Here is a 13,943-nt window from a genome sequence, read left to right as displayed (position 1 = left end):
CTAATGCACCAAAAATTTGTCCCTACTCATTACTTTAGGGATTTACACAATAAATTAGCTAGAATGGTGCAAGGAGGAAGGAGTGTGGAAGATTACTACAAGGAGATGGAGATTTGCATGGCAAGAGCCAAGATTGAGGAAGATGAGCAAATCACCATGTCACGATTCCTTGGAGGTCTAAATAAAAATATTGCAGATGCTTTAGAGATGTATAGGTATGATACCTTGGAGGAGATGATAGACATGGCCATGAAACTTGAAAGACAGAAAAAGGGGAGATCTACCAACAAGTATTATAGCAACACATGGGGATCAAAATGGCCCAAAGAAGGTGAGAAGAGGGATTTTAAGGGTTCTAATTCCCAAAGGACGGATTCAACTTCAAAAGGTAAAGAGGCTGCCCAAACTCCATTTAAAAGCAACAAAGGTACTTCTAACTCTACAACCCCTTCTAGAGAAATTAAATGTTTTAAATGTTTGGGAAAAGGGCATTATGCATCTCAATGTCCTAATAAAAGGGTTATGATTGCTAAAGATGATGGGAATATTAGTTCTGAATCTGAATGTAGTGATTGTGATGATAAACCTAATTTATTTGATGATGATGATTCAGAAAATTTAATACTTCCTGAACATGGTGAAGCTTTGGTTGCTAGGCGTGCCTTGAACATGCATGTTAAGGAGGAAAGCCTTGAGCAACGTGAGAACATATTTCACACTAGATGTTTGATTAGTGGAAAAGTGTGTACTCTTATTATTGATGGGGGTAGTTGCACTAATGTTGCTAGTGTAAACGATGGTAAACAAACTGAACTTAACTTGTCTCAAGCATCCTAAACCTTATAAATTGCAATGGTTGAATGATTGTGGAGAGGTGAAAGTGACTCGACAAGTACTTGTACCATTTTCTATTAGAAGGCATGAAGATGAAATTTTATGTGACATAATACCTATGCAAGCTGGTCATTTATTGTTGGGAAGGCCATGGCAATATAATAGAAGAGCACTTCATGATGGATTCCATAATCGATACTCTTTGATTCATAAAGGGAAAAAGGTGGTTCTTGTACCTTTATCACCTCAAGAAGTCTCTGATGATCAAAGAAAGATACTTGATAGAGAGAGAGAGGTTTCGGCCTTGAGAAAAAAAAGAGAGTGAGATTTCGAGAGAACAAAAGAGAGAAGATAGTAAGGATGAGGGAAAAGAGGCCACAAAAATAACAAAACAAATCAATGGCCCAATTGTGAGTGAAAAACAGAGAGAAGAGAAAAGAAACAAACTTTTTATGCGAGAGCTAGGAAGGTTAAGTGTGCTATTGCCTTGGAGAAGCCCATATTGCTTCTAAGGTACAAAGAGGTTTTATTTGTTGAAACTAACACTAACCTTGATAATTTGCCTTCTATGTTTGTTTCTATGTTGCAGGAATTTGATGATGTCTTTCCTAGTGAATTACCTAGTGGTTTACCACCTTTAAGGGGAATAGAACATCAAATTGACTTCATTCCTGGATCCACCATTCCAAATAGGCCTGCCTATAGAAGCAATCCAATGGAGACAAAGGAGTTGCAAAGGCAAGTCGATGAACTTATGGAGAAAGGTTTGGTGAGAGAGAGCATGAGCCCGTGTGTTGTTCCCGTGCTTCTAGTACCTAAAAAGGATGGAACATGGCGCATGTGTGTTGATTGTAGAGCGGTCAACAAAATCACTGTAAAGTATAGACACCCTATCCCTAGACTTGATGATATGTTGGATGAATTGCATGGGGCAACTTACTTTACTAAAATTGATTTAATGAGTGGTTACCATCAAATTAGAATGCAACCAGGTGATGAATGAAAAACTGCTTTTAAAACTAAGTATGGTTTGTATGAATGGTTAGTTATGCCTTTTGGACTATCTAATGCACCTAGTACATTTATGAGGCTTATGAACCATGTATTGCGTGTTTGTGGTTGTATACTTTGATGATATACTCATCTATAGCAAGTCACTTAATGATCATATTGAGCATGTTAGGATAGTATTACAAACATTGAGATCTAAAAAGTTGTATGCTAAACTTAACAAATGCACATTCTGTATAGATAGACTTGTATTTCTTGGATTTGTTGTGAGTGCACAGGGTATTGAAGTAGATGAGGAGAAAGTAAAAGCTATCAAAGAATGGCGAATTCCCAAATCAATTTCTGAAGTTAGGAGCTTTCATGGGTTGGCAAGCTTTTATAGGAGATTTGTAAAAGATTTCTCTTCAATTGTAGCACCACTAACAGAAATAATCAGAAAGGAAGTTGGGTTCAAGTGGGAAGAAGAGCAACAAAGGGCATTTGACACGCTTAAAGGGAAGTTAATTTCTGCACCTATACTTTCTTTACCTAATTTTGAAGGTACTTTTGAGATTGAGTGTGATGCATCCGGTGTGGGAATTGGGGCTGTCCTAATGCAAGAAAAGAAACCAATTGCCTACTTTAGTGAGAAGTTGAATGGAGCACAACTCAACTATTCAACCTATGACAAAGAGTTGTATGCCTTGGTAAGAACTCTAAATGTTTGGCAACACTACTTACTACCTAAGGAGTTTGTCATCCATACAGACCATGAGGCCTTAAAACACTTGAAGGGTCAAGGTAAGCTTAATAAAAGGCATGGTAAGTGGGTTGAATTTATTGAACAATTTCCATATGTGATCAAATACAAGCATGGAAAAGATAATGTTGTTGCTAATGCATTGTCAAGAAGATATACTCTAATTACTGCTCTTAGTTCTAAATTGCTTGGATTTGAGTATGTTAAAGACTTATATGAGAATGATTCTGACCTTGGCAACATATATGTAGCATGTGAGCATGGAGCATTTGATAAGTTCTATAAATATGATGGGTATTTGTTTAAAGGAAGCAAACTTTGTGTGCCTAAATGTTCTATGCGTGAATTGCTTGTGCTTGAATCTCATAGTGGGGGATTGATGGGACACTTTGGGGTACATAAGACTTATGATATGTTGAATGAACACTTTTATTGGCCTCATATGCATAAAGATGTAGAAAGAGTTTGTAACTCTTGTATTGCTTGTAAACAGGCCAAATCTAAGTCTATGCCTCATGGATTATACATGCCTTTACCTGTTCCTAGTTCACCTTGGATTGATATATCTATGGACTTTGTACTTGGTTTACCTAGGACTAGACGTGGTAAAGATAGCATATTTGTTGTTGTTGATAGATTTAGCAAGATGACTCATTTTATTCCTTGTTATAAAACTGATGATGCCAATAATGTTGCTGATCTATTCTTTAGAGAAGTGGTAAGGTTACATGGGGTACCACGAACTATATTTTCTGATAGGGATGCAAAGTTCCTTTCACACTTTTGGAGAGTTTTATGGGGTAAGCTTGGAACTAAATTGCTTTATTCTACAACTTGTCATCCACAAACAGATGGACAAACTGAAGTTATGAATAGAACTTTAGGAACATTGCTTCGTGCCATTATGGGTAAGAACTTGAAAACTTGGGAAGATTGTTTGCCATTCATTGAATTTGCATATAATCGTAGCATACATTCTACTTCAGGTTTTAGTCCATTTGAACTTGTTTATGGCTTTAACCCACTAACTGTATTAGATCTTGTTCCTTTACCTTTGAATGAACTTTCTAATTTAGATGGTGATAAAAAGGCAGAATTGGTGAAGTCTTTACATGAGAAGGCTAGAGCCAACATAGAAAAGAGGAACAAGCAATATGCTAATAAAGCCAACAAGGGCAGGAAGAAGTTGGTGCTTATGCCAGGTGGTTGGGTTTGGGTACATTTTCGCAAGGAAAGATTTCCAAACCAAAGGAAGAATAAGCTAGATGCACGTGGAGATGGTCCATTCCAAGTCTTAGAGCGCATCAATGACAATGCCTACAAAATAGACTTGCCAGGTGAGTATGGTGTTTTTGCAACTTTTAATGTTAGTGATTTGTCTCCCTTGGACATGGATGCAGATTTGAGGACAAATCTTTTTAAAGAAGGGGGGGATGATACGGATCCACCATCACCAACCACATATGGAGCTCAAGGGAACAAGGACCACAACAATGGCAATCCATTAGTACTTCCTAGTGGACCAATTATAAGGAGCCGTGCAAAGAAGTATGGAGCAACCATGTCCTTATATATTCAAGAACAAGTCACACAAGAGCTCCATGATCTTGCTTTCAACAAGTGCTATGAAGAACTTGAAGGAACACCTAAGTTTCTCACATTGATGGAAGCACATGTTGAGATCAAATCTGAAATTCCAGCATATGGCATGCCCTGGCCATACTAGAGCCTAACTTTGGCGTAATAAGTTAGCCCATTTTTGTTAGTTTTGAGTTGTAATGTTGTTAATGGGTTGGGCCACCAATAAATTGGGCCACCCTTTTAATTTTTATCCTTAGTTGGTTTGGATTAATTATTCCTTATCCTTAATTTGTTTGGATTAGTTAGTCCTTATCCTTAGTTGGTTTAGATTAATTATTCCTTATCCTTAGTTGGTTTGGATTAATTACTCCTTATCCTTAGTTGGTTTGGATTAATTATTCCTTATCCTAGATTTATTTAGATTTAGCTAATCTTTAGTTGATTTGGATTAGTTAACCAAATCCTTAAGTTGTTTAGATTTGCTAGTCATATCCTTAGTTGGTTTAGATTTGCTAAATCCTACTCCTTAGCTAACTCTAAATCCTTTAAGGATCTGGACCTCATAGATTTAGTATAAATAGCTTGTTATATTGTAATTCAGTCAACAATTATTCAATCAATTAATCAAGAGAGAATTCCTTTTATGCCTTTGGCGTGTTCATGTTTTTAGAGGGTGTGAGATTGCATTCTTCTAATTGCATCAAGAATCAAGGTAAATTTATCAATTCTATTGTGGCGTTTATCTTATTCTTTTACTCTATTATTGGTGTTCTTGCTTCTTTAAGCTTTGGTTGCCATAGAGGGGGGTTTAGTTTGATCTTTGATCTCTTCCAAAACTTGTTATAGAGTTCATGGAATTTATTTCCATAGGGTTCCGCGTCACTTCCAGTCAGCTCCCTTCTGGTATATATTTTTTATGCTAATACATTAAAAAGCAAATTAGTTTAGTTTCTCTCTTGTGGATTAGAACGTTATAGAAGGTACATTGAGGTGCTTTAAACGATGAGAAGTCCCACTAGAAATTTCAGCCACAGTATAAATCTTTAAATTATTACTAAATTTTACCCCACGTAGCCATTAAATCTGAAAGCAAATTGACACCTGGTCTCCCAACTTGTCCACCTCCACCAACTTCTCTCTCTCAGTATATATATATATATATAAGTTTTGTACAAGTAAGTAGCTTCAAAATTGATTTTACCGAGGGAAATTAGGAAAATGGCTCTAAAACGTTCAGGTAAGGAGGAGGAGGTAATAGGCGCTGTGTTGAGGTGTACAAGAACAATTATCAAAGAAACTGTGAAAGTTTCTGTTATTGAATTAGACATTCAAGAGTCAACTCAAGAATATCGAAGTCAAGAAACTGAGGAAATTGCTGCTGATAAAGAACCTTTTATTAGAACCATTCCTGTTGAAGAAGGTGTGCATGAAGAAGAAGATGAAGAAAAAGAAGAAGAAGCCATTGAAATGTCTCAAGAAGAGATGTCTTTGAAATCCACATCTATAAATATTGTATATACTTAGAGAACACTAGAATTTTGTATAGTTTGATATAGTATTTTAAATATTTTAAAATATTTACTTTTTTTTTAGTATACTCCTAAGACATATTTCTATAAATAAGGGTAATACTCTTGTAAATAATATGTGAATCAATATAACTATAATTGTATGGTCTGTGTGGAAAATGTATTGTAAGTGTAATTGGGGTAATGAAGTTTGCTTTCCAGACCTCCTTATTCAAGATATCAGTAGGCTGTTATTAAACTGGAGCATTGTCAATTCTGGTAAAAGATTTGCAACAACTTGGTCAGCAAAAATTGATTGTCACTTCATTTCGGCTTCTTTTGACAAACAAAAATTAAAGCCAATGATTATTACTTGGATTCGGCTTAGGCAAGATTGTTATAAACTGAATATTGCTGCATCTTTCAACAAATTTTCAGCAATGAGGGGTGCTATCCTCTAAAACAACCATGGTAACTTTGTTGCTGCCACTTGTTTTACGATTGCTGCCGGGACAGCTTATGATGCAGAGCTTGAAGCATTGATTTGGGGGCTCTCCTGGCACATTGATAAATGTTTTTATCCTATCCAGGTGGAAATGAATTGTCAAGATCTAGTTGCTCGCGTTAATCGGGCACAATGGACTAGAGAAGGTCCTTCGATTTTACTACGTGTTGTTGACCTATTGCATATCCACTCCTCTTCCATTCATCACATATATCGTGAAGGAAATCAAGCGGCACAACTTTTGGTCACTCATCAAAGGCCACATCATTTTTCTCTTTCTTTTACCTTTTTTAATTCTTTGCCTCATTTAATTAAAGGTATTGTATTATTGGAGGCCATGGGGACTTCATATTTGAGATATAAATAAAAGGATCACTTTCATTAAAAAAAAAATATATATATATATATATAACTAACTCAAATGCGTATTTACTCTTTCTATTTTTTTTTCTCTCCCTGTCTTCATTTCTTATCCCTAATCTCTTTGATTTTTCTCATGTCTCTTTCACCTAATTTTTTTTTTCTCTTGTATCTTTTATTTTTATCCTCTTATTTTTCAGATTAAAGTTGTGATAGGTAAAACAAGTTGCAAACATTAAATGTTTCTGCCTTTTAACTCTCTCTGTCTCAAAATATAACTCGTTATAAAAACTCGTTTAAAGTTTTTATATAAGGACTAAAGAAATAATTAATTCTTCCAAAATATAATTCGTTATAAAAATTCATTTAAAGTTTTTATACAAGGACTAAAGAAACAAATAATTCTTCCAAATTATAACTAAATGAATAGTAAATTAACTAAATTATTCTTAAATTCACTAAATAAGGTATTATTAAAAATATATCATTTATTACTCTTTAAAATATTCAAAATGGCTTACATTTTAGGACCAAATAATCATTCAAAATGGTTATATTTTGAAAAAGAGGGAGTTTTTTATAATAAAAGAGGGAGTATTTCTTATAGTGTATGATAACATTATAGAGTTTGAACTAATTTTTAGAGACTTAATATTATAGAATTTGAACTAACTTTTAGAGGTTAAGATGACATTTTATAACTAACTTTTAGAGGTTAAAATAACATTTTATAAATTTTTAGATAAGTTAACATTATGGAGTTTGAACTAATTTTTAGACGTTAAGACAACGTTTTATAAAAACTTAATTTTATATTAATCCATGTAGGTTGTGTTCGGCAACAACCTTTTAAGTAATTTTTAGCATTTTGACTTGTCAAAACGCTAAACGCTACTTAAAAATTAAGTTGTTCGTTAATATAGCATTTAGATTAGTTTTTAGACTAAATATTAAATGCTACTTAAAAGTTATTCTAGCATTTGAACTAACTTTTAGATGTTATGGTAGCGTTTTGTGAAAGTTTAACTCATATAAGGTTTAACATTTTAGTGTTTCATGAAAAGATATTAAACAGCTAACAACTAAACGTTACTCAAACAACTAATTTTGCTGAACATACTCATAACGTGTAATGTGTAACATGAAAATCTACTAACTAAAACAGCTAACAACTATCAAAATAGTTAAATATTAAATGCTACTTAAAAATTATTCTAGCGTTTGAACTAACTTTTAAATGTTATGGTAGCATTTTGTGACAATTTAACTGATATAAGGTTTAGCATTTTAGTATTTCATGAAAAGATATCAAACAGCTAACAACTAAATGTTATTCAAACAACTAATTTTGCTGAACATACTCGTAACGTGTAATGTGTAACATGAAAATCTACTAACTAAAACAACTAAAACTATCAAAATAACTAATTTTACGGAATAGACCCATAACATTTAATATGAAAATCTATTAATTAAATCAGTTAATAATTAAATACTACTAAAACAGTTAATAGCTATTAAATTAATTAATTTTGCCGAAAGTTATTTTCATATTTTGCTGAAGATATCCTAATAGTGGCTCCGCCTATTAATCCACCCTTTCCAAAATAAAATGCAATGCACTGACATGGTTTTGATACCTTTGTCCTTTGCAATTCGAGACATTGGGACCCGCAAAAGTTTCCCAGACAAATGATAATTTTTTTCTTTTTTGATCACCTTGTTGCTAAAAAGATTACGGAGATTCGAGATGCAGACTCTGGCAACTTACTAGAGCAAATAACCAAGTCAAAAATTGATATCTGCCAATTTAATAGGCGATTTAAATGTATTGACAAAGTCATGTAATAATAAATAAAGAAATAATTTTTTAATTATTTTAATTACACATACTTCAATATCATATATATATATATATATATATATATATATATATTTATAAATATGTCAAGTGTAATACAATTTTATATCCGAAGATATTTAAAATTTTATATACTTAATTTTTAATAAATTAATGAAGATTTTTTTTAAAATTTCTTCTTTAATTGCAATTGAATATATTGTATTTTAAAAAGTCAAAATGGAGATAAAATCAATAAAGAATTAATATGTAAAATTGTAAAAGTATGTAAAACTATAAAATAATATTCTGCAATATTCCGCCTTATGTATATTTTTATGCTATATATTAAAAAAGAAAATTAGTTTTTTTGGTAATAAAAAAAAGAAAATTAGTTTAGTTTCTCTCTTGAGGATTAGAACGTTATAGAAGGTGCATTTTGGTGCTTTAAACGATTAAAGTTCCCACTAGAAATTTCAGCCACAGTATAAATCTTTAAATTATTACTCCATTTTACCCCACGTAGGCATTAAATCTGAAAGCAGATAGACACCTGTCTCTCCACTTGTCCACCTCCGCCGACTTCTCTCTCTATATATAAAAAACCTTTTTATGAACAAAGAGCTTCAAAAATGATTTTATAGAGAGAAATTAGGAAAATGGCTCCAAAGCGTTCAGGTAAGAAGAAGAAGAAGGTAATAGGCACAGTGTTGAGGTCTACAAGAAGAATTATCAAAGAAACTGTGGAAGTCTCTGTTATTGAAGGAGACCCTCAAGAATCAACTCAAGAATATCAAAGTCAAGAAACTGAAGAAATTGCTGCTAATAAAGAACCTTTTATCAGAACCATTCCTGTTGAAGAAGGTGTGCATGAACGAGATGATAAAGAAAATGAAGAAGAAGCCATCGAAATTTCTGAAGAAGACATTTCCTTAAGAGATCAAGAAGATTTTTCAAAGAAAGGCTCTGCTTCTAAAGAAAATTTACAAGAACAAGAAGATTTATCCACCAAAGACACTACTGGTGAAGAAAATGTTCAAGAACAAGAAAGGCCGATCAAGAAAGAAGAAAAAGAAAAAACCCAACAAGAGAAAGGACAAGAAAGGAAAAAGAAGAGGAAAGGAAGAGGAGTCGGGAGAGAAAGAGAGGGTTATAAAAGGTATGTGTTTAAAGTACTAAAGCAAGTGCATCCTGAGCTGAAGATATCATCAATGGCAATGAGTATTATAAACAATTTAATGAAGGACATGTTTGAAAGAATTGTTTATGAAGCAGCAAAGCTTTCAGATTATATCCACCGAACGACACTGTCGTCCAGGGAAATTCAGGATGCAGTTAAATTGGTTTTGCCTGGAGAACTTGGAAGACATGCTATTGCTGAAGGGTCTAAAGCTGTTACTAATTATATGTCTTACAAGGAAAAAAGGTCTAAGGCGTGATAAATTAACAATATATATGTATTTATAAGACTAATGGGTAGGTTTAAGTCTTGAATTTTCTGGGTAGTTCTTAATTTTGTCGTATTTTTCTTACGAATATAGGTGTTTATTTAACTTTGTAATTAAACGTCGAATATGTTTGTAGTTTTGTACTTCATATGAAGGGGAAATTTTTATTTCTATGCCTATCTTTTAGTCGGCTTTCTCTTTCATGCTTTTGCTAGATCAAGTGATTTTGTAATTAAGACACTTGCCACTACTAAAAATGATTTAAAGTGATTTTAACTTCACTGTGACGTTACAGCAGGAACTTCTATATGGAACAGTGTTGTTGCCATAAATGTCTCTTTTACATTTGGACAACTCTTTAAAGTTTTTTTTTTTTTTTTTTTTTTTTTTTTTGAGAGTAACAACTCTTTAAAGTTTTGAGCAACCTGTTGCGGAATTTTAGTGTGGTAATGGATAAATATTTAGTTTCGGTAGTTGATGATAAAATGAGAAGTAAAAATAATAAATGGAAGAGATACAAGATTTACGTGGAAATCCTCCAATGTAGAGGGAAAAAAACCACGGGGCGAGAGAGGAGTAAATGCACTATGAAAAATATGGAGATACAAATGATTTTACGCTCACACAAAATACACTCAAGATAAAACCTCACTACACTCAATGAATATGGTAAGAGTGTGTATATATACGAAAAGGTGGTATATGAAGAGAGTGGATAGTTTAGAGAAATGCTCTTGGAGGATTTCTCTCTTGGATGAATTTCACTTGGTTAGATTTTAATTTATTTGCTTCAAGCAAGATTGCCTTATATAGAGGTGTATCACCATGTGAATAAACTTCGAGTCTTCCTTCCATTGTTGAAGATGTGCCATCCTAGTCCAAGTTAGCTCACCAACATTGAATTTTCTTAGCCACCAAAAGACTAGTATAAACCATGAAAAACATGTTTCTTAGCCACTAAAGGACTAGTTGTGTGAATCTTAGAATTATAAGGCAATTTTAACAATCTCCACCTTGACTTAAATTCTAAGATGATCTCCTTACAAAATGATGTGCATATTCCTTTCTCGCCATGCCCCGAAGGGCCTTTAGAATTGGTGAACATCGATCAAGTCCAAGCAATGCTTGAACTTGAGATTTGGAACTGGTTTCGTGAGCATATCCGCAGGATTATGAGTTGTAGCAATTTTGTTCACGATGATTTTCCCATCTGCCACAACATCCCGAATAAAATACTGCCTCACATCAATGTGCTTGGTCCTTTCATGATACATCTGATTTTTATTTAAATGGATAGCACTTTGACTATCACAAAACAGTAATAACATCTTGGGTTAAACTAAGATCAGTAACCAAACCTCTTAACCAGATTGCTTCTTTGACTCCTTCAGTGATTGCAATATATTCTGCCTCCGTAGTTGACAGTGCCACAATGGACTAGAGGCTAGCTTTCCAGCTAATGGCAGAATTGCATAAAGTAAATACATAACCTGACAAAGACCTTCTCTTATCAAGATCACCTGCATAATCAGAGTCAACATATCCAACAACAATATTCGGTGTCACCTTATTCCTATCAAAAACCAAACCAGTATCCACAGAACCTTTCAAGTAGCGGAATATCCATTTAACTGCTTGCCAATGTTCTTTACGTGGATTACTCATGTACCTGCTCACAACACTGACTGCCTGTGCAAGATCAGGTCTAGTGCATACCATAGCATACATAAGACTACCAACTGCACTAGAATAGGGCACATGTGACAATTGCTCTTTCTCTTCATTGGACTGAGGGCAAAAATCAGATGATAATTTAAAATGAGCTGCAAGAGGAGTACTCACAGGTTTTGAGTTATTCATGTTGAATCTCTCAAGAACTTTCTCAATGTAATTTCTTTGAGATAAATACAATTTTCCAGCTGATCGATCTCTATGAATCTCCATACCAAGAATTTTCTTTGCAGCACCAAGATCTTTCATCTCAAATTCACTGCTCAACTGATCTTTCAATTCTTTGATTAGTGACTTATCACGAGCAGCAATTAGCATGTCATCAACAAATAACAATAAGTAGACAAAAGATCCATCTGAAAACTTCTTGTGATAAACATAATTATCATACTGACTACGATAATACCCATGCTCAACCATAAAGGAATCAAACCTTTTGTACCATTGTCTCGGAGATTGTTTTAGTCCATAAAGAGAATTCTTCAAGTGACAAACGTAGTCTTCTTTTTCAGGAACAACAAATCCTTCTGGTTGTTGCATATAAATCTGCTCCTCGAGCTCTCCATGCAAGAAAGCAGTCTTGACATCAAGTTGTTCTAATTCAAGATCCTGCAAGGCAACAAGGGCAAGAAGTACACGTATAGAAGTGTGACGAACAACAAGAGAAAACACTTTATTAAAGTCTACACCATGTTTTTGAGTGTAGCCTTTAGCAACTAAACATGCTTTATATCTTGCATCTTCTAACTCCGGGATTGCCTTCTTTCTTCTTATAGACCCATTTACAGCCTACAATTCTTTGGCCTTTTGGCAATTTCACCAATTGCCAAGTATCATTCTTGTGCAGAGATTCAATTTCTTCTTGCATCGCAACTTGCCACTCAGAAGAATTAGGACATGAGATTGCTTCAGAGTATGTGTGAGGTTCTCCACCTTCAGCTGTATCCTCTGCAACTGCAAGAGCATAAGCAACTAAATTCCCTTCATTATATCTTTCAGGCCATTTGATTTCTCTCCTGGGTCTATCTCTGGCAATAGAATAGTCTTCACGACGATCTGGTTCAGTGGAATCAGGAACCTCCGATGTGATCGGAGATGAGGAAATATTCTCCTTGCTAGGAGTTGGTATTTCAAACTCAAGCTCCACCTTCTCTTCGGTTTTCTTTGAAACACCTGTGTCAGAAGAAGAAGAACCGACAGTTTCTTTTCCAGGGAGAATTAGCACATTTTCATTGAAAGTAACATCCCTACTGATAATTACTTTCTTAAGTTCAGGACACCACAAGCGATACCCTTTCACACCAAATGCATAACCAATAAATATGCATTTTCGAGCTCTAGGTTCTAATTTTCCTTGATTTACATGTGCATATGCAGGACATCCAAAAATTTTCAAATTCGAATAATCAACAGGATTACCTGTCCAAACTTCCTCTGGAATCTTGAAGTCGAGTGATGTGTGTGGGGAACGATTCACCAAATAACATGCGGTAGATGCAGCTTCGGCCCAAAATTCTTTAGGCAAGGCAACATTAGAGAGCATGCAACGAACTCTCTCCATCAATGTCATGTTCATCCGTTCTGCAACTCCATTTTGTTGAGGCGTACCGGCAACCGTGCGGTGTCTCATAATTCCTTCATTTTCGCAGAACGCATTGAAATCACCTCCACAAAATTCTAAACCATTATCGGTCCTGAGTCGCTTGACCTTCTTCCCTGTCTGGTTTTCCATCAAAATCTTCCACTTCTTAAAAGTGGAAAAAACTTCATCTTTGTGCTTTAAAAAATAAGCCCAGACTTTACAAGAAAAATCATCAATAATGGTTAGCGTGTAATGATGCCCTCCTTTTAAAGGAACACGTGAGGGTCCCCAAAGATCTGAATGAATATAGTCAAGAGTAACTTTAGTTCTATGAATTCCAATACCGAAAGTTAATCTTTTCTGCTTACCGAGAATGCAATGTTCACAGAACTCCAACCTACCGGTATTCTGACCACACAAAAGACCTCTCTTGCTCAGGATGGTCATTCCTTTTTCACTCATATGGCCAAGTCGCATATGCCATAATTTTGTGACGTCTGAATCTGACATAAATAATGATACAGTCACAGAACTTATAACAGTAGATCCTTGTAACACGTACAAACTCCCAGATCTGTTAGCTTTCATTAAAATAAGAGCACCTTTAGAGACCTTTAGAACTCCACCTTCAGCTGCATATTTACACCCAAGGGACTCCAAGGTGCCAAGAGAGATAAGGTTCCGTTTCAAGTCGGGAACATGTCTAACACCGGTTAAGTTCTAATCATGCCACCATGCATTTTAATTCTAATTGTTCCTTTTCCAACAACTTTACACTGAGCATTATTCCCCATTAAGACAATA

General features: G+C 34.5%; 1 protein-coding gene across 1 annotated transcript; it reads left to right on the top strand.

Annotated features, from left to right (window-relative positions):
- The first annotated feature begins 9,027 nt into the window (after positions 1-9,027).
- Positions 9,028-10,003, top strand: LOC105628305 (uncharacterized). The gene has a single exon (XM_012209701.4). The coding sequence runs from the start codon at positions 9,038-9,040 to the stop codon at positions 9,815-9,817; it is 780 nt and encodes a 259-aa protein (XP_012065091.1). The 5' UTR covers positions 9,028-9,037; the 3' UTR covers positions 9,818-10,003.
- The last annotated feature ends 3,940 nt before the right edge of the window (positions 10,004-13,943 follow it).

The sequence above is a fragment of the Jatropha curcas genome, chromosome 1 (assembly GCF_041381405.1).
Source record: "Jatropha curcas cultivar XTBG-Jc1 chromosome 1, XTBG_Jcur_1.0, whole genome shotgun sequence".
In the NCBI taxonomy this organism is placed as follows: domain Eukaryota; kingdom Viridiplantae; phylum Streptophyta; class Magnoliopsida; order Malpighiales; family Euphorbiaceae; genus Jatropha; species Jatropha curcas.
This window is presented reverse-complemented; position numbering and strand designations above follow the sequence as displayed.

Excerpts from the sequence above, each read along its gene's own strand:
- LOC105628305 (XM_012209701.4), top strand. The coding sequence starts at position 9,038 with ATGGCTCCAAAGCGTTCAGGTAAGAAGAAGAAGAAGGTAATAGGCACA.